Source organism: Octodon degus, unplaced genomic scaffold (assembly GCF_000260255.1).
Source record: "Octodon degus isolate 3935 unplaced genomic scaffold, OctDeg1.0 scaffold00089, whole genome shotgun sequence".
NCBI classification, from domain to species: domain Eukaryota; kingdom Metazoa; phylum Chordata; class Mammalia; order Rodentia; family Octodontidae; genus Octodon; species Octodon degus.
The window spans coordinates 2,356,989-2,377,278 of NW_004524665.1; the positions used below are offsets into that span (position 1 = coordinate 2,356,989).

The 20,290-nt window shown below is 37.0% G+C and overlaps 2 protein-coding genes across 4 annotated transcripts in view; one reads left to right on the forward strand and one right to left on the reverse strand.

The window, feature by feature from the left end:
* Positions 1–20,290, forward strand: part of Psmd1 (proteasome 26S subunit, non-ATPase 1) — a 105,581-nt gene that overhangs the window by 41,107 nt on the left and 44,184 nt on the right. The gene's annotated exons all lie outside the window — the stretch shown is intronic.
* Positions 1,854–16,841, reverse strand: Htr2b (5-hydroxytryptamine receptor 2B). Of its 3 annotated transcripts, none has more exons than XM_023722217.1 (4): positions 16,759–16,841; positions 15,101–15,580; positions 7,273–7,473; positions 1,854–2,995 (listed from the first exon to the last, which is right to left on the reverse strand). In XM_023722217.1, the coding sequence occupies exons 2-4, from the start codon at positions 15,447–15,449 to the stop codon at positions 2,106–2,108; spliced, it is 1,440 nt and encodes a 479-aa protein (XP_023577985.1). In that variant the 5' UTR covers positions 15,450–15,580; positions 16,759–16,841; the 3' UTR covers positions 1,854–2,105. The 3 variants fall into 3 exon arrangements, with proteins under 3 accessions (XP_023577985.1, XP_004637363.2, XP_023577987.1); XM_004637306.2 differs by having other exon boundaries at positions 15,101–15,432; positions 16,759–16,786; XM_023722219.1 differs by lacking the exon at positions 7,273–7,473 and having other exon boundaries at positions 1,916–2,995.

The following is a 20,290-nucleotide window of genomic DNA, read 5'->3' on the forward strand; positions in this document are numbered from 1 at the left end:
ATCTCAGTTGATTATAAGCAAAAAAACTTTTAAAAAAGATTTGAAGCAAAGTAGAATTCAGGTATTATAGCTAATTTTGTAGGTGCACATACAGACATTTGGAAGCAATACAGAACATGTGGAAGGATAGTTATTCTCATCTAGGTTGCACATGGGTAGAGCTTTGGCAGTAGGATTGCCAGCTATGGTATTTAGATTCCTTGAAAGGTTTATGTGTAGCTTCACATACATAAAATAAAAATTTTCAAATAACTGTTGTCATTGTAATATATGAAAACTTAATCTCTAACCAAAATGTATTTGGTTAGAATATAAATCTTTACATATGCCAAACTCATGATACTAGATTCTGAAACTAAAATAATGATTTTTAGTATTTGTTTTTAAAGGAACATGAATTATATAACCAGTGATTTTTAGTTTGTTTGTTTTTAAAGGAACATAAATTATATAACCCAACCTTAAAACTGCTGAAGCTAGATCTGGTGGTGCACACCTGCAATCCCAGCACTCAGGAGGCTGAGGCAAGAGAATTACTGTACAATCGAGGCCAGCCTGGACTACATAGTGAATTCAAGACCATCCTAGACTAGGAAATGAAACCCTATCTCACAAAACAAAAAACAGAAAGAAAGAAAAACAAAAACTTAGACCAGTAGAGAAAAAAGTACTTAAACATTGATAATTTAGGAATTAAATTTCTGGAATATACTTTTCCTAGCAGGTGATATAAAAACCCATAAGTGAAGGTAACAGATTGGGATCTGTGTATTGGATCCATGGTCTAGGAAAACATTCTGCCACTGGTATAATATATTCCTCCTTCATTTATCCTGACACACTCCATAGCCAACACATTTCTTGAGGTAATTTCCTAAACTCAGTTGTTCAGAAAGAATCAGTGATAGAACAAAAGGCTCAACTTTAAATGTAAGGCTAAGTGTGGGTTCTCCTTACTACTGACTTTCTCAGCCTAAATTTGTTTTTGCCTCTAGGAGTAGCATTAAAAAAAAAAAAAATTAAGGCGACAGAATTGACTACGATTTACTGAGTGCCTACTGTATATCCATTGTATCCTCATAAGAACTTCACAAAATATAGATAAGAAAGCTGAGGCTCAGAGAAGTTGTCATTTGCAAATTCATCAGCTTTCTATTAAGTGGCACAGATAGGGCTCATTTCCAGATCTAGCAGTGCAAAATGAATAATAAAAGGGTGAAAGAAAAATTTTGTGCTGTTTCAAATGAGTCACTGGGCAAAGACACACAGTCATGGACTGTTTGTGAGATTGCTTACTGTTGAGGTCCGATGCATCTGTCCTGACTGTGCTTATCAAGACCTTCAAGGAGCATGATTCATCTACTCAAGAGCAGTTCTATTTGCTTCCTTCTTCTCTAGTAGGCCCCTCTGCAGGTTAGATGCCTGATAATAGTTCTAGTTCTAAGATCTCTTACATGGGATATCTGGCTACTGTGCTCCTTCACTTCTATCAAGACAGTTTCCTGAGTGAAGGGAAATTACAACCATGTTTAACTTAATCAGAGTATAAGTGGCTCTTAACTCCCTCCAGATGTGGTCATTGTTTTGTGTGTTTATTTTTAGTCCTTGTTCCTGTCACTTGTTCATGCCTTATGCTTTTATGGTTCTTGAAGACAAGACTAATATTTATTTTATCTCATTCTTAGCACAACTTTACATATAATTAGGCACTAAAAAATCTTTTAAACCTTTTCTCTTTTTTTTTTGTACTGGGAGCAAACTCATGCCCTCGTGTTTGCCAGACTGGTGCTGTGCCACTGAGCTATCTTTTCCAGACCCAGGAACTAAATAAATTTTATGAAATTGATTTTTGTAAGCCTGAAATTTATTGATTTTATTTCATTTGAAAACCATATTTAACCTGGATGGCTTTTGTTCATAGCTGTACAAAATTATTTTTTTCATGGAGTTATTTTGTCCAAACAAGAAAATTAAATAATTGTAATGTTTAACTCTTACTTTGAAGAGATGATTTGACATGTGACCTAAAATTCTTCCTTACATATTCTTGCAGGCTTGTTCATCAGCTTGCTTATCATTGTTAGATGAAAACTGTACCAGATGTGCTAGACATAACTGACTTGCTCTTCAATTTTGTCACCTTCATTTTCAGTGAGGAGAAGTGTATCTAATGGAATGATTGAAGATTGAATGGTTGAGTTTCCGAGCCTCATTGGGCCCTGGTACATGGCAGGATTAATTCCATTTCGCATTCCATGTTTCATGAAAAATTTGGAGTTCTCTGTTGTCATATTCTGAAAGTAGACCTTACTGGAGCACTTTCTAACAGTTTTTACTGGCTTTGTAGACTGGTATTTGCAGGTGATGTATCGGGCAAATGCATCCCGAAATGTCTTGTTGAAGAGGGTGTAGACCAAAGGATTCACTCCTGAGGAAATGTAGCCTATCCACACAAAAATCTCCAGGAGCATTTCAAGAGTAGTCTGGTTGCAGGAATCACACAAAGCTAAAGTTATATTTGTAATAAAAAAAGGGCACCACATAAGCAAAAAGAGGAAAAATACAATTCCAAGGACCTTTGAGGCTCTCTGCTCGTTGGAAATGGTCTGTGCCGACTTTTTTCCAGTGGTGGACGTCTGTCGCATAAGGGTTTCATCCCTTGAGTTGGGCAGAGTTTTGTCCTTCTGAGAACTATCCAGCATTACTGCTTTCTCAGGTGATGAGCAAGGAGTTTCATCTCTTTGGAATACTGTGGACACGTTCAGCCACATTAGACGTTGAGATGCCTTGTTTTTGATCAAGTCAGCTTTCTTCTGGAGAGCATGGATGGTGAGAAAATAGGTGACGATCATGATTGCAAGAGGTGTGAAGAAGGCAGCCAGGGAGCCAAAAAGCATGAAATTGCCAAAACGTTCCTTTGTCAGTGCACAGGTGATATTGTTTGGGTTGGGCACATCAGTGTCTATCCCTTTAATAGGGACCGGAATGGCAATGCCTAAGGAAAAGGAAACAGGATAAGTTGAGTCACTTTATGACCTATACCTCTCAGTTTTGGCCCTTTCAGATTTTTTCCTAGGAATCTTATGCTGGTAAATGCGTTGTAGTTCCTGGCACCTGCAGTGGAAAACCTTGACAGGCATAATTAGGGGGACCTTTGACAAGGAGAACCTAAGTCTGCTGCCTTTAAATTGATTAGTGTGGTGATGGTAAACCTTTTAGATAACAGCCAGTGAGCTGCAGCACACATAGGTTCATCACCATAGTGTTGATGATTTGAGGTCTGTAATAAAAGCTACCCCACACCTATACAGTATATGCATGATAGAGTAGGAAATTTCTTTATTTGTTCTAGTTTTCATAAGCTCTTTTTGAGTTATCTCAGGTTAAAGAAAAGGAATTCAGAAAGAAGCTGCTTTTATCTTAATACCCAGTGGTTGATATAGAGAGAACTCAGAGTACAGTCAGTCATTAAGCATCTTAATTCTCCCTTTTTTGAGTTTATACAGTTTGAATTTTATATTTAATATTTATGACTATCTTTCTTGGTGTGTGTGACTATCTTTTAAACCTTTAACTTCTTAGGGAAAACGAAAGGGTTCTTTTTTTTCTTTTAAAAATCGTACTTACTGGGCCGGTGATACAGCTCTGTAGCACAGCACCTACCTGGCAAGCAAAAGGCCCTAAGTTTGATTCCCGGTACCAGAATCACAAAAATACTTACTGTTGGTAAGATTTAGAGGTTTTCTAGCATGAATGAAAGGTACATCCTGCAAATTTTTAAATACGTTAAATATCATGAGTAACTATTTACGTATGGTGTTATGTAATGAAGTACATAGCTTAGTGGAATGAATAACACAGGATTAAGATGAGTCTTTTCCCTTTAATGCAGCAGATATTCCTTAAATGTCTGAATCAGCTGATCTTTTGTTTGATACTGCACTACTTTATGAATCCAAAAGCACTGTTATCTGCACAGCCTTGTCGTGGTAGCTGACGAGCCCTTGACAAGAACATTTCCCTCAAACCCTTGTTAATGGAAGCCACTGCTGTGCTTCCAGGCAGAAAGAAGATTCTACTTGTTCTGCACTAGGGGTCAGTGTATTACAGCTTGAAAGCTTATGTCTTCTTTCTTTTTTTTTTTTTTTTTTTCTCTCTTTTGAGACAGGATCTCGCTGTGCAGTTCAGGCTGACCTTGAGCTCACTCTGTAGCCCATGCTGGTCTTGAACTTGAAAGGATTCTCCTGCCTCAGCCTCCTGAGTGCTAGGATTACAGATATGGGCCACCACACCCAGCTGGGGCTCATATCTGGCTCACATCTGTTTTTGTAAAAGCTTTACTCCACACACTTACAGTAGTGTGTTATCTATGGCTGTCTTTGCTCAGTGCTATTGAGAATATTGCTGAAACTACATGGAACCCACAAGCAGACAGTATTTACTTTCTTGACCCTTGTAGAAAAAGTTTGCTGACTCTTGTTCTGGTCATGGTTGTTATTTCTAGTCCCAAACACTTCCCTTTTGAAGTCGGTTTAATGTACTCATGTTGATCTCTTTTCCATCCAGCTCATCTGTGAGCCTCTAGGACATTTCTTCATCCCATGAATGGCCCTTCTGACACCTTAATTTTATATGACTTGAACTCTGTAATGTATTCCTGAAGCCATCCATAAGTCCACTTAATTTGATCCCCTATGAAAAAACCATGATCTTTCCTTTGTTGTCCCACTGGTTGTCATGGCTAGAGAGCTTCTCTTTACTTTTGTCTTGACCTGTAGTGCAGCTATCCATCTCTGTTTTCATGTTCTACTGACTCACCCTTTAAGGTGTACGTTGCCTTCCTATCTGATTATTGGCCAGTACTTTTTGAGTTTTCATTGGTACTTTTTATATCCTTACCCTTTTGTTTTTATACTTATTATTGCCTAGGTGCCTTAGTTCATTTTGTGCAGCTGCCACAGAATACCACAAACCAAATAATTTATAATGAATGTAAATTTATTTGCCTCACATTTTTGAAGACTAGAAAGTCTAGGATCTAGGGACTGCATCCGGTGAGGGCCTTTTTCTGCTTCGTAATATGGCAGAAGGTATCACATGGGAGAGCAGGACCACACTTGTCCTTTGTAAGGGTGAGCATGCTCCTCAGTACAGCTTTAATCCATTCCAGAGGGCAAAGCCCTCCTGCACTAATCACTGAAGGGTCCCCACCTCAGTACTGTCACTCTGAGGATTAAACTTCGAACACCTGTGTTATGGAGGCCACGTTCGACCCATAGCACTAGGATAACTGTCAATTCAAAAGAAAAAAGTGAGTTTTCCTACATTTTGTAGAATTTTGAAGCTAAACTTAATCCTGTATGTGTTTTGTTTTTTATAAAAGATTCTAGATTGTGATTGGTTCTGTAAAGCATGATGAGGTAAAAAGAGCTTTTATCTTAGTCTTGGTGCCAAGATGTCAGGTGTCTTCAAGCCACCTACCTAAGTAAAGCATCTCGGACTACTTTTTCTCATCTATAAAAGAAGGATTTCTTAGATTCCTTTCAAATCTTTAAACTTGAGTCTTCTTTTTAGGCCTGCAGATGTTACCACTTTGTGGCATTGTAGTTTGCTTATATATCTGCTTTCCTTGGGTACAAAGATTATTCAGTATTCATGTATTCTTAGCACATTGCAGGTGTTTATTTATTTACTTATTTTTGGCAGAACCAGGGATTAAACTCAGGCCCTTGCACTTGCCAGGCAAGTGCTTATTCTACTGAGTCATCTCCCCGGCCCATGTTATAGGTATTTAATACAAATTTGATCGGTTTATAAGTCCATGTTATCTAGGCTTAATTTAGATTCTTTTAGCCAGCACACTATCATATTAGCTTTATTATATTTCACATTTCCAAATGTTCCAGTTTTTCTTAAGGATCCATTTCTCCTGTTTTTCTTGACCTATTCCCAACATGCCTTGCACTCTTCGCTCTCCCTCGCTGCCATGAGTTTACCAAAATTAAGGGGTAGCTTGAAATGAGTAGCTTGTTTTTTTCTTTCTACTTCAAATTTTGTTAATTATCATCCATTGTCTCCCATCCTTTTCTCTAGCTTTTTGGGAGGGCAGGGACTGGTTGTACTGCTTCATCAATCAGCCCATTCCTCAACTGGCCTTTTCTCTCTGCTTGCAAATCTCTTCATTCTGAGTAGATTTTTCCTTGACCCTGCTTTCTTGCCATGCCAGAGTAGTAATAGCACTCCTTGCTTTTACCTCCAAACTTTTCAAAGAAGTTTGGCATATAAAGGTCAATTTCAATGTCTTCATTTTTGCTCTTTGCCTATATTTTTGCTCTGATAAGAAAGTACTTTTTAGGGGCAGGGAGATGGCTCAGTGGAATAAGTGCTTCCCTGGCTAGCGCATGGGTCTGAGTTCAATCCCCAGTTTCACCAAAAAAAAGAAAGTACTTTTTTTTTTTTGATGTTTTAGCCTTCCAGTTCTCTTAATATTTTTTTCCTCATCTAAATTTATTTTACCAGGAAAAAGTAAATATGCTGGTATGGTTGTTGTATTTGTTGCACATCTTTTTTTCTGATATTAACTTGGCAGAGCTTTGAGTAACGTGTGCCATACTTCATGCCAAGATATTCTAGTACAGAAGCTGTCTTTGAGCAGTAAAGACAAGCACAAGACCATAAAACAGTTTGGAAGAAATGTGATTTATTTTCCTATAAATTATTTCTGAACATCAGTTTAATATTCTCTTTGCATCTATCCTAATGCTTTTTGATATATTTAAAACATGAGTGCATGACATGGATCTGCCTTTAATCTGTATACATACTGAAATGTTGGCTTCCTGGATGAATTTATGAACTTTAATACTAAATGGTTTTTTTTCTGTTTATCTTATGTGATTTAAGATACAGTACATTTAATTTTTTGTTACTTTATCAAGACTGTAGAATTTCTTATGCTAGCTAGACCTTAATCTACTATTGTCAGATATGAAGACGTCTTCATTTTAGCCTTCCTGGATACCCAGGTTTAAGTGGGACGATACTATAAACACTGTGAAGTTGGTTCTTTCTGAGGACATGAATTTCTCTACGCCTTCATGGGTTTTGCTGGTAGTATGGCTTAAGTGAATGTAATGACATAAGTACCTTGTGTGGCTACATCAGTAGATGGCATTGTTTGACCCCTCAAGCAGTTTCCTGACCTGTCATTTTCCTACCCAAAAGGAACTAAAGACTGTGTCCTCCACCCATACCTTGGCATTCTCCACATACCTATGGAAATTAACCACACCACTGTAATCTTGATGAGTGCAGTAGCTCGGGAGTTACATTGATTGGCCTGGATTGGCTTTTTGATGGCTATGTAGCGATCCACTGAAATGGCACAGAGATGTAAGATGGATGCAGTTGAAAATAGAACATCAAGAAACAACCAGGCAGGACACAGAACAAGTGGGAGGGGCCACATAGCCTCTGAAAGAAAAAAAAACCAGAAACATTTTCTCTTGCAGAATGGCAACTTTCAGTTTATAGTTTAACTTCAATTTTATGCTTAACTTTAGATCTTGGATACAGTGGTACTAAATACAGTTATTTTTATAGATTACACCTTTTTAAATACAAGCTCCTCATTAAATAATAACTATACTTTTTCTAAATCAGCAGTTTTTTGTTGAGTGTATTTTGATAAAAGGTCTTGCTACACAGGTAGAACTGATAGTGATCCACCTGCCTCAGCATTCCCAGTCCTGAAATTACAGGTGTGCACCACCACCCCTGAAGGCAGCAGCAGTTTAGTCAGCACCAGGTTAGCGGTGGGTTTTTTTGTTTTGTTTTGTTTTTATTTTTGTTGTGTATACTTCAAGCTAGTCTTGAATTCACTGTGTATCCCAGGTTGGTCTTGACTGCATAGTGATCCTCCTACCTCAGCCTCCTGAGTGCTGGGATTATAGATGTGTGTTCAGTTTACCATTTTAAACATTATTTTGCAATGTTCTGGAAGATTTTCTGGGAAAGGTTGTGTCTTAGTCTTAGAATCTCAATGCACCAGGTTGGTTGGTGTAGGGTAGGTACTCAGAGTACCTCAAGATGGAACTTAGGGAGGGCTTTCAGACAAGTGTGGATGCATTCAGGTGGGATGGCCAGAGACCAGGGAAGCCTTTCAAAACAAAGAAATAAAAGTGTGACAGAGAAACCTGTGTGTAGAAAGAATCTAAGCACTTTAATTTTCTCCTCCTTAAACTTAGCATTCAGATTTTCTTTCAGTGGTGGAAAATGATCTTGGACAAAAGTAACAATACATTCCTTGCTTTAAGTTTAAAGTAAACTAGTAAGACTGAATAAAATGAAAGGAATCACATAGGACTGAGAGTTTTGAAGCTAAAACTAGGCTATGTTCTGTACTGACCTGAAGTTTTAGACTTAGGACTCCAAGCAGAAAGACAGAAAAGTCCTCAAGTATTTTGTTTTTATGGGTAGTTAAATGGGGAAGGGGGTCCGACGCAGGGCCTTGCGCATGCCAGACAGTGCTCTGTCACTGAGCAGCGCCCCAGCCCGAGTCAAGTTTTGAGTTCAATCAGATACACTGATCCCAGTGAGTGATGAAAAAGGTGACTAATTATTATGTGGCATCTTTAAGTGCATGTTCTCTCTGTATGATCTTTTTAAAAAGGATTGCTAATAAATTAAATACGCCTCTTCTGAAAATTATGGTCTGGAAAATTCTAGTCATAAATCTTGCAGCCATGAGCAGGAAGCCTTAAGAGAAGTCTTCTGTAAAAGCGCGGGTCTTTGGAATTTGACTCTCTGACCCACATACTTCTAACTGAGCTAAAGGAAAGCTTTTTACTGCTAAGTCTGTGAAACTGGTTAGCCTGTCACTTTCCAGTACAACAAATTTATTTATAAACTCCACTTTTAGAGCAAAAAATGAGAATTACAATTACTGTGTGGCTAGGAGAAGAATCAAAACGTTCTGTATTTCATGAAGTACTAGTGAAACTGACATTAAGTAACCGATAACTGCATCAAATTAATAAAAATCCTTCAGGGCTGGCGAGATAGCTCAGTGGACTAAAGTATCTGCTTAAGCAAGTGCAGGGACGAGGGATCCATCCCTGGTATTGCATGCTGAGCCAGCCACTGAAATCGGGCGTGCTGACACACACCTCGGGAAAAAGCAGAATTTTATCTTTTCCAGTTAAATGTATACTTCACATAAAGGGGTGAACCCAGAGGTTCAGCAACTTCACAGGCATAGGTCTGCACTGGGTCATCATCTCAAGGATTCAGACAAATGTTGGTTGAGATCACAGTATTCTATACTCCTTTATGTAAAATATACATTTAACTGAAAAAGATAAAATTCTGCTTTTTCCCAAGGTGGGGAAATTACTTAACCCCTTTTTAGATGGAGTTAAGAGACATGTTGGCTCTGTATACCAAATATGACAGTTTGCCTTGATGGCATGTTTCTTTTGTGTTTGAGAAAGCAGAGGAGTGGAAGAAGTAGCAGTTCATTCGGAACTGTGGTGTCAGTCCCCTGAGCTCACAAATTCTAATGCTTCCTTCATATCTCTGTCACTTATTTTGTGATCCTGAGCAAATTTGTAGTGCTTTTGTTCCCTTGTCCTCTGCAAAGTGGGGATAAATGTATCTTTTGTATAGGATTGCTTTATAGGGTTACAGATTTAGTACAGAATGCATGTGTAGTTTTTAGAACAGTTTGTAGTATAGGGAAGGAACTCAGTAAAATGTCAGGTATTATCCCTGTTATTTGACAGAACCTAGACAGCCAACCCAATTGTGGGAAAACAAGAAACTCAAATAAGCCGGATCCTCAGTTTAAAGTAAGTTTGTCTTTCTGCCACGAGTGTACAGTGCATATGATTGACCTTAAGACTGTACTGGTCAGAGGCATGGAAAAGAAAGAGAAAATAATGCTTTCATTTGAAGTTAAATTTGTCATGAAACTATGTCTTTGACTAAAGTTGAATATCGACGGCTGTTTATTGCAGCACAGAAACATAAATAACCTATATATACTATAATTGGGCCATGCCTGGGGGCCAGGCCATGGGTTGGGGGTTACAGTATTGTTGCTGTTTTGATTTAGTCTAAAAATCTTTTAGGGGGCCTGGCCCTAGCTCAGTCCTTTAAGTGGCTGCTTCCTCAAAGCTGTCAGCCTCAGGTTGCTGGAGTTCGAACCTCACAACTCTCCCGCTGGCCAAAAAAAGTGCCCTGAAGGCATTCGAGGAACAAAAAAAAAAAAAAAATCTTTTAGTTTGGAATGCCACATTATATCATTAGAAAATGTTTAGCATCTATCTCTAAATCTGGGGCATAAACTGTCCCCATCTTGTGTGTGTGTGTGTGTGTGCGCGTGTTGCTACTGGGAAAGAGAACCCAGGGTTTCACACAAGCACTCTACCATGGAGCTACATTTTCAGTCCCACTCTTTTCCTTTTTGGAATAGAATCGCACTAAGTTGCCCAGGTTGGCCTCAAACTCATGATCCTGTCATCTTGGCTTCTGGAGTAGCTGTCCTTGTAGGGGCAACATCGTGCTGGTTTAAGGCTTTTAAAAAGTCAACTTCAAGAAACCTATGAAGTGCCTTGCCGGCCCCGCCCCCAGGGTGCACTGAGACTGCGATTGAGACTGGGCATGGTGGCATACACGTGTAATCCCAGTGTTTGGGAAGCTGAAAATAGGATCACTATGAGTCTGATCTGTGTAGTGAGACCCTGCAGACCCTATAGACCCTGTACTAAATGCATGAAAAGAAACCCATGCATATAGAATTTACAGAAGTATATCATATATGAAGTTGTTGAAAAAAGACATCTGAAATCACCTTTGTGTTATAAAACATAATAGTTTCCAAATATACTCTGTGTGTGTGTGTGTGTGTGTGTGTGTGTGTGTGTGTGTGTGTGTGTTTTACTGGTGATTAAATTCAGGGCCTTTACAGTGATCTATATCCATGGCCATTTTTTTATTTTTTATTTTGAGACAGAGACTTGCTCAGTCACTTAACTCTGCATGTTTTGTCTTAATCTCAGAAATTCTAATGCTTCTTTATCTTCCAGAAAAGAAAGACATAGTTCAGTACTTAAATTATTGTTACAAAGCTTGTTTTGTTTCGTTACTGTTTTTCTACTATACATAGAAAATATCCTAGGATTAGATGTCCAATATGATAACATCTGATATAATTTAATATTTATGGAAATATTTGGTTGGCTTTTTAAATTTCTACTTTCCAAAAAAGAATTGCTTCCCTTGCCTTGCCCCTTTCAGAATCAAACAGAGTAGCATTTAATTGCATAGCTGACTTTTCCACTTACTGACTGTATATCTGTTTTGTCTTTGGTTAGTCTCCTATCACAACTAAATTACATGTTTAATTTGCTTGCTCCACCAACACCTGCCCGTTAGTGTGTGCAGCATGGTGGGCCTTACCTCACAGTCTCATCCACAGTATAAAATGCAGGTATCATTTTATAAACAAGTTGATGGGATTCTGAGGCATTCAGTTATTGCCTCCAGCACAGAACCAGGAGTCAAACTAGATGTGGGGCTGGGGAGATGGCTCAGTAGAATAAGCATTTCCGGGACTGGTGAGATGGCTCAGTGTTCTAAAGCACCTACTTGGAACAAGCTTGGCAAAGCACAGGGACCGCCGTTCGATCCCCCAGCACCACATGCCAGCCAGCCCCGCCCCCTGGTGGGCTGAGCTGGCCACACATACACACAATAAATAAATAAATAAATAAATGTTTTGAAAAAAAAAAAAAAAAGAATAAGCATTTCCCTCGCAAGTGCAAGGGCCTGAGTTCAATCCCCAGTTCTGCCAAAAAAAAGAAAAAAGGAAACCACTAGGATGTCTCACTTCAAAAACCTTTCAAGCATTTTATACTAACTGTTCCACTGATACTATTTCAACTTATAGATCCCAAAACATGGATGGTTATATAAATAATGGATGATCAAATGCCATGTATTTTCTCATCGTATTTTTAATTACTTGATGAGAGAAGAAAAATTCTTAGGGGTTGGGGGTGAGGTTGTTGTTTAGTTTTTTGTTGTGTTGATACCAAGGATTGAATCCAGAGCCTTCACAGCTGCATCCCCGGCTGCTTTTTGTTTTTTGTTTTGTTTTGTTTGTTTGTTTGCTTTGAGACAAGGTCTTGCTGAGTCACTAAATTTCCCAGGCTGGGCTCCAACTTGCAGTCTTCCTGCCTCAACCTACCAGAGTGCTGGGAATATAGGCATGCACTACCATGTCCTACTTGAGAAGTTCTTAAGTGTACATCCTATCTTTTTTTTTTTTTTTTTAATATCAGCATCAGATGTTGCATTTTTTTTCCTGCTCAGGTATTTCTAATGCACACATTTTCAGGCTTTATGTTGTAAGCTGCTGAGTTGTGTTCATGACCTAGCATAACTTACTTGAAAGGTTGTTGTGCCCCAGTAGTCATGATCTTGGTAAAATAGAAACTCAAGTAGTATGTAATTAAATACTACAGATCAGTGATTGAATAAAATAACACTCAGTATAAAGGACATTCTTTAATTTTACTGTTTTTTTTAAGCTTAAAATTTTATTAGAGTGCTAGCTGACATAAAGTTTCTGTATTATTTTTGTTGAATTTCCCCTGAGATGGGGAATATTTAAACCTGTATGGCTACAGAACTAAGGACACTTCTTGGTGGACTTCAGAAGTTCTGAAGATTAGTCCCTTAATACAAGAAGAAGAAGGGGGGAGGAGGAGGAGGAGGAGGAGACCCTCTTATTTCTGCCTTTTAAAGCCATCAGAAGTTCTAAATATATTATTTTAGAAAGTCTTCACATTTATCATTGTGTAAAAGACTACATAAGGATCTTACTATTTGAAGTCAGTTCCCTATTTATAATGTATGTAGTTCACAATTTATGAATGTAGCCTGTGAAGCTTGTGGAGGACAGCATGCATTTCCTCGTACCTTTCTTACAGAACAAGAATCGTATATTAAAACATGAATTCATGCAGTAGTGTTTTTAAATCAGAAATTAAGTTTTTAAAAATGAATTAACCCACTTACTAGCAAAATTACTTATTAAAGGTGAGGCTGCGATTTAGTTGTGTAATAAAAACAATTGAAAGCATGTAATACTATTAAATACAAGTATTAAAGAAATATGAAGATAATGCCACATATTGAATGCTAAAATGTTGTTTTAAGTTTTCAGTTCCTGGGATACATAGTATTTTCCTATAGGATATATGGAGTTTGTCATCTTTATTATGTGTTTTTATATTATTGGTCAACTCACTGAGGAGCTGTATCTTTTAACATTCCTTATGTATTTAGCTGATAATTTAATTACTACAGTATTTTAGAGTTTAATATTTACACTCATGAATTTTAAAGTTAAAATTTACTTTTGTATAACTCATTCATTTATTTATTCACCATAACATTAGCTAAAGTTTATATGAGATAAGCATGTTGACATTTTCTGTAAGACTGCTGAAGTCTTTGGATGACTGAGGAAGGAGTATTTAAATGTTAAATTGTAATTCAGTAGTTTGAGCCACTATTATGAAGACGGAAAAGAGAACTTAAATCTTACTTTGTGCAATCTTTAACAAATATGTAGATATGTTTCTATAAAATCCTTACTTGTTTTTTTTTTTTTTTTTTTTTTTTGGAAGTTCTGTGTAGCATTAGATTATTCGAAAGATAATAAAAGGAGGAATATTAGTAGAATGATTAGAGAATGTAATGAAAGCAGTAGGACCTCATTTATTATTGCTTATTCTGACCCAGAATTTTCATCGATGGTATAATGTTGATTTGCAATGAAAAATTTAAACCCATCCATCACCATCCTATTATATTTGGGAGAGCAAGTAATTTCAGGTATCTTTCCATTTTTGCTCATGAAAAGAGCTGAATAGCAGTTTGTCTTTGCCTTCTAATTTAATAAATTTGTACATTATAGTTTAATTTTACTTTATCTTAAAATGTTTATCCTCACCATATAAGTAAATACAGTTCCTACAAGCCATACCTACTAAAAGTAGTCATTTTTCTTAAGCAGTTTAAGAATGAAGTATCAATTTATATCAAAAATTAACTAACTTAAATATCTCTTTAATGCTGGTCCTGAGGTAGGAGTCCTTATAATTTATGAGTAAAATTAGTGTTTACTCAGATCTCATAACTAGAAGTGAGATATGCATAAATTAGAAACTGCTTTTATCTATTTTAATTTCATCTTTTTATTATAACCAATTTCAGTTGCAAAGTATATTTTTTATTATCACAACTCAGGTTTGGTCCACTTATTTTATTAACTTTAAGGTCTGTCAAGAACACAGATGATTGGACATCATAAAAAGTTAAACAAGTGGATCATCTCTTGGGCTACTCTGAGCCAGACCATTTCCTTTAGTAATGATACATCATTTTTTTCTTAATATAATACATTTGAGGAATTGTGTTCAAATTCAAAGTCATAAACTATAAAGAGATGTAACAAGAATTTTTAAAACAATTCCCAATTTAAATTGGGGCTTAGAGACACACCAGCATAAGCACCTGTCTGGCAAGCACAGAGTTCCATGTTCAGTCTCCAATGCCACACACACACACGTGGGGTTTAGCAGTTTATATAGAGATTCAGTGATTATTTTTCAAAGACCTTATAATTAATAACTATCCGAAGACATACTTAGCCCCAAACTGTTCTAATTACTGCTTTGTTATGGGAAAAGTGATAGAAAAATTAAGGTACAGGTGCAGTAATTATACTTTCTAGGTAATGTATACAGACTCTTTGAATATTGCTAACTTTTATGACTTTGAAAATAATTTTTTGGATGGCTGAAGAGGGAGTAAGATCATTTCCAAGAAATTATTTTTTGTTCTTTCAAATTGATTATAGACCATAAAAATTATGAAAAGTAGAGGCTGTTACCTGCTCTGTAGTTCAAGTGTAATTCAAATCCTTTTTTTATTTTAAGTAAAATAACGATTAAATAACTGTCCAGTTCTGTAATAGTACTCGATGTAGTTCTATGGCTCAATGGCAGAAACAAAGTGAAATACTTACCAAAAACTATTGTCAAGAGTGCAGTTGGCATCACAAACAATCCAACCAGCAAATCAGCCACCGCCAGCGACATAAGAAAGTAATTGGTAGCATGCTGTAGCTTTTTCTCCAGTGAAACAGCCAGAATAACAAGGGTGTTTCCACCAATGGTGGGTATTATCACCACAAGTATCAGAAGAGCTGCCCAGTGTGGTTTATTTCTCTGTTCCTCAACAATCTGTTTCATTTCCTCTGGTATTGATCCTTTCTGCAGTCCAGACCAGTTAGAAGAGATTAAGCCATCAAGTGTACTCTGCAAAACATGCTTGAGAATTTTGCTTTGTTCAGACATCCTATAAAAGAAAGCCATTCGCTGTTTTTCTGATTCAATCCAGTTCCAGTTTTCTGTGATTCAGTCCATGGGCAATAGCTAAACTGGTCATCTCCTTGTTTAAGGAATCGTACCCAGGTCAGACACTCAAAGCCAAAGTTGATTCCTTCCTTTAAAAAAATTTAAAAACAAATTAAAAACAAATTTCATGGTCTCTAAAATGATAGCATACACACGTCTCTCCATATTTCTAGGTAAGACTTCTAAGTTTTAATATTTTCTAGATTTCAGAAGGCTCAGGGAAAGAAATCAATAGCTGGGGGAAAAAGTCAATGATTGGTTTGTCTTTGCCTTACTCACTGTAGTTGTAGAATTATATTTGAACTTGACTGCCAGAGGGTTCCCCTAGATACAGATAGGTAAATCACATTTGTGTCTAAAAAGCAGTGAAAACACTAGAACTTAGCAGCCCCTCCCTTCTCTGTAGGTCTGTTGTGTGTGTGTTAATACAGCCAATACACGCATGCACACACACAAAATATATATATATTCCTGAATTGCCTCTATATATTAATGGCAGGGGCCAGAGAGATAGCTCAGAGGCATAAGCACCTGTCTGGCAAGCGCAAGGTCCTGAGTTTAATCCCCGTTGCCAAAAAAAAAAAAAAGATAGATAGATAGATAGATATGAGATACATTAATTTTCAGCAGTTGTTAAAAACTCTTTTCTGACCCCTGACAACTTTTTTACCTTTACCTATACAAAATAGAAAAAGGAAAGCACTAAATAGTTCCTACACTCTGGCCACCCACCGGGGAAGTCTCCTTAAGATCTAAATAAATTATTTACCAGCTAGGAACCCTTATATGTAATGATTTGCCTGATTAACTTTTCTTGCCGATTTAAATGCCATTTTTATAAACATGTTTTGGAATTTCTTTAGTTCGAGAAAAAAATATAACTACTGGTAGAATATCCAAATAGTTGTTTTTAGTAATTTTACCTTTCATAGCATGTTCTGTCAAGTATTTTTTTAAAAACTTATCCACTACATCTGCCAAACTTGAGCCATTCCACTTCTTTTTCATTTGTTTGCTTAAGTACTAATTTTTTCCCTAAACTTTCTACATTTCCCTTAAGGAGGACAAACTAAGAGGAAGATAAAACCATTTGTTTTAAATTTACAAGTCCCATGTTAGAAACCTTTCCTTTAACATTAGTAAATCTTTCATTTAAAGCCACTAAATAGAAATAGAAGATTATGGAAGCAGAGTTTTTAAAGATTAAAAACCAAACAACACTACCAGCAAACCCTTTAAAGTAGATCCCTAATTATCCAGCACTTACCTCTCATTTGCTTGTGACTCCGAGCATGCTGCTGTCATCTGCTCAGTGCGCTCGCTTGCTGCTGTGACTGAGGTCCTCCTCCCATTGACTCACTTGGAGGCTCCAGTGCGGCACTTGCGAGCAGTGAAACGACGACTGTGTAGCTTTAAGCTTGCCAACGAGGTTATTTCCTCTTTGATACATTCATTTTTAGAGAGCAGCAGCGTTTGTTGTAATTCATAAAACTACCACTTATGTGGTTCAGGCCAGTTCATGACCCTTACTCAATTTGTAGTCTTAAGAACCCTCTTTGACATTTGGGAGGGCGTTTGTAAAATCTTTTAGGTTAAGATCATTTTGTTTGGGATTAATCTGGACTGTTTTTCCTATTTGAGGAAAAAAAAAAGGTGTAATCTAGAAATTTTAAAGTTTTTATTCCATGAAAATTCCACAGTATTAGCTCTGTAGAAATTTCCACAGTTCTTATTTTGAGCAGTGAAACAAGATTCTTGTCCAGCTTGTGTGCCTCTGCTGTGGAACACAATTAATTTGCTCCAGTTGCAACCTTATATAGAAGAGCACAGGAAGGTCTAAAGTCAACATGCATATATATGCTTTAGCAGAAGCTTTGTCACTGCCTGTTTTTAAGCACCCTCTGGGTGTGAAAGGTGATTCATTGGCACTTTTTGCCCCACAAATTTTACATTTAGGCAAAATATGTTACTACATAAGTAATAAAAATAAATTTTTGCCTTATTTCAGAAAACTGGTGTATAAATTTTATTTTTTTATGAGCAGGATATATTTATTGGGAGAAAGAAAGCTCCTGTCCGAGAGAGGGACAGGAGGGGGGCCTAAACGGGTTGTCCCCCTGGTATATAAATTTTAAGTTATGCTGTTTTCTATAAATGATCAGATTAGCTTAGTGTTAGTACTCTAGCATTCTTGATGTTCCCTTTTTAAAAGATCATCATCATACATTGCTAAAATTTTACTTAACTATTTCTAGGTCAGGGATGCCATTTATGCCCTTTTTTGTTGTATGGAATTTATATTCCTTAGCACGTGTTGAAAGTTATACGGTTCCACCAAAAAAAAAAAAAGAAAGTTATAGCAAAATGGTTCATTTCTGTTCTACTGAGAATCTCAAGGTTTGTTTTCAGTATTTGTTGCTTTTCTAAAACTCAATTCAATTTTTTTGAAGAAACACCTGCTCAAAATTATAGGTGAAAACAAATGAACATAATACTTAAGACCAAGTAGATGCATTTTTATGTGACAGAATTTTTAGTCATAGGGGCTGGGGAGATGGCTCAGTAGAATAAGCGCTTCCCTGGCAAGTGCAAGGGCCTGAGTTCAATCCCCGGTTCCGCAAAACAAAAAAAAAAAAAAAAGAGAATTTCTAGTTAGTAATATAAAGTAGTGCTGGGCATGATGGCATATGCCTGTAATCCCAGCACTCAGGAGGCTGAGGCAGAAGGATTGTTCAGAGTTCTAGACCAGCCAGGGCTATAAAATGAGCTCCATGTGAGCCGGAACTGCATAGCAAGACCATGTCTCAAAAAAAAAAAAAAAATATCACTATAAAATACTAAATATTGCTTTATTCTGAATCATAATTTCACATCTGTTTGTACAGTTAGAGGGTCTAAAACAAATGTCAGATTGAAAGTAAGAGCCTGTCTCCAAAAATAGATATATTGATAGATTGTTTTCTAAATAATATCAACCACTATTATTATTTGCTTGTATTGACCCTTTCATTTGCATTTACTCATTTTCTTTCACTCAACTCTTAAGTACCTAAAGATACTACTTTAAAAATTTTTCATTTTATATTTTTAATCATTTAATGTATAAAGACTGTAACAGGCTAGAACTGCTTACTTGCAATATCAAGTTATCGAAAGCATAGCTAAGAATCAGAAAGAACAGAAATAGGGATGGGGATATGCTCAGAGGTGCCTGCCTGGAAAGTACAAGTTCCTGAGTTCCATTTCTCCTATCAAAAGAAAGAGGAGGGAGCTGAGGAGATGGCTCAGTGGAATAAGCGCTTCCCTGGCTAGTGCAAGGGCCTGAGTTCAATCCCCGTTTCTGCCCCAAAAAAGTAAAAAATAAAAAATAAAAAGAGACAGAGGGAGGGAAATATTGAGGGAGGAAGGAAATAAATTATTAGGTTAAATAATTATGTAAAATGATAGATGAGTCTCTTGAGTTGTCAGGTAAATAACCTGACCTCGGAAAAATCCCATGCAGTTTAAGTGAAGACAACCTTTAAGTCTCCAGAGTGTCTTCTGTACACACACACACACACACACACACACACACACACACACAGAGCCAATCTTAAATAGCACAAATAATGTTCATTGATTAATTCACTTGGCACAGTTTTAACAAGCATGTTTCTCTGCAAAGTTCAGATTAGAATAACAAGTTAAGCACTTTATAATAACAAGATCAGCTGAAAAAAGAATTACAAAGTAGACATATAGATCAATAGAAAATAGCTTTATGTGAAATAATTGATGGCATAGTAATAGCTTTATGTGGAATAACTTTGTGCGTAGCTTTATGTGGAATACTTGATGGCATAATGATAATTTATATTTTTAAAATTATTTCAATATTTGGTACAGGGTCTTGCTATGCAGATCAGACTCGTGATCCTCCTGTCTCAGCCTCACTATCACTGGAATTACAGGTGTTTGCTACCATGCCCACTTTCAGGACCACACTGTATGCAGTACTAGGGTTCAAACCTATGTCCTTATGCTTGCCAGGCAGGCATTTAGACCTCCCAGCTATCCCTGGCCCAATAATTTATATTTTTCAAAAGGTCAAGCCCAGGGTGGTAGTACATGCCTGTACTCTTGTCGCTCTGGGAAGCTAAAGGCCAGTTCAAGCTCAGCTAGAGCAGTTCAGCAAGCAGTAAGAGCCTATCTATAAACATGGGGGTAGGATGCTTTGAGATGTAGCTCAGTGCAAATGCCCCTGGTTTCAGCCCCTAGTAACAAGGAGGAGGCAGTGCGAGGAATGGCCAAATCATGTTCATGTAACTGTTTTGGATTTCAGAAAATAAAAAGTACGTTTTTACAAGATTTCTATCCATAATGATAAATATTTATGGTAGAATAAACTTTTATGTGTCTAAAAACTGTAGAATGTCCCACTTCCAAAACCCAGATAAATTAATTGCTACTTTAAAAAAAAATAGTTTAATGGTTGGTCTTAGCCTCTAATCTCACTAAAACCAAAAAATAATAATAATGATTTTCTTCCTGAAGCATTTTAAATTTATGAAACAGATTCTGTCTTTGACCTAGAAGGGCTGCCTGATGTTTTTTAATAGGTCCAATACAGTTTAAATATTAGCCAAGGGGCCGGCCTGATAGCTCAGCGGACTAAAGCGCCTGCTTAGGCAGAGCACGGCAGCTGGGGTTTGCAGCCGCTGGGGTTTGTGTCTTATTTTAGCTATTAAAATTTGTATAACATCTTTTCCTCAACAAACCCCAGACCCATGCCAGACCTGCCCCCAGGGCGCACTGAGACC

Bases quoted from the DNA above. Each gene is read 5' to 3' on its own strand.
- Htr2b (XM_023722217.1), bottom strand. From the start codon at position 15,449: ATGGCTTTCTTTTATAGGATGTCTGAACAAAGCAAAATTCTCAAGCAT. The intron at 7,474-15,100 runs GTAAGTATTTCA...TTTTTCTTTCAG, and splicing joins ACTCTTGACAATAGTTTTTG to AGGCTATGTGGCCCCTCCCA. The intron at 2,996-7,272 runs GTATGTGGAGAA...CCTTTTCCTTAG, and splicing joins GGTGTGGTTAATTTCCATAG to GCATTGCCATTCCGGTCCCT.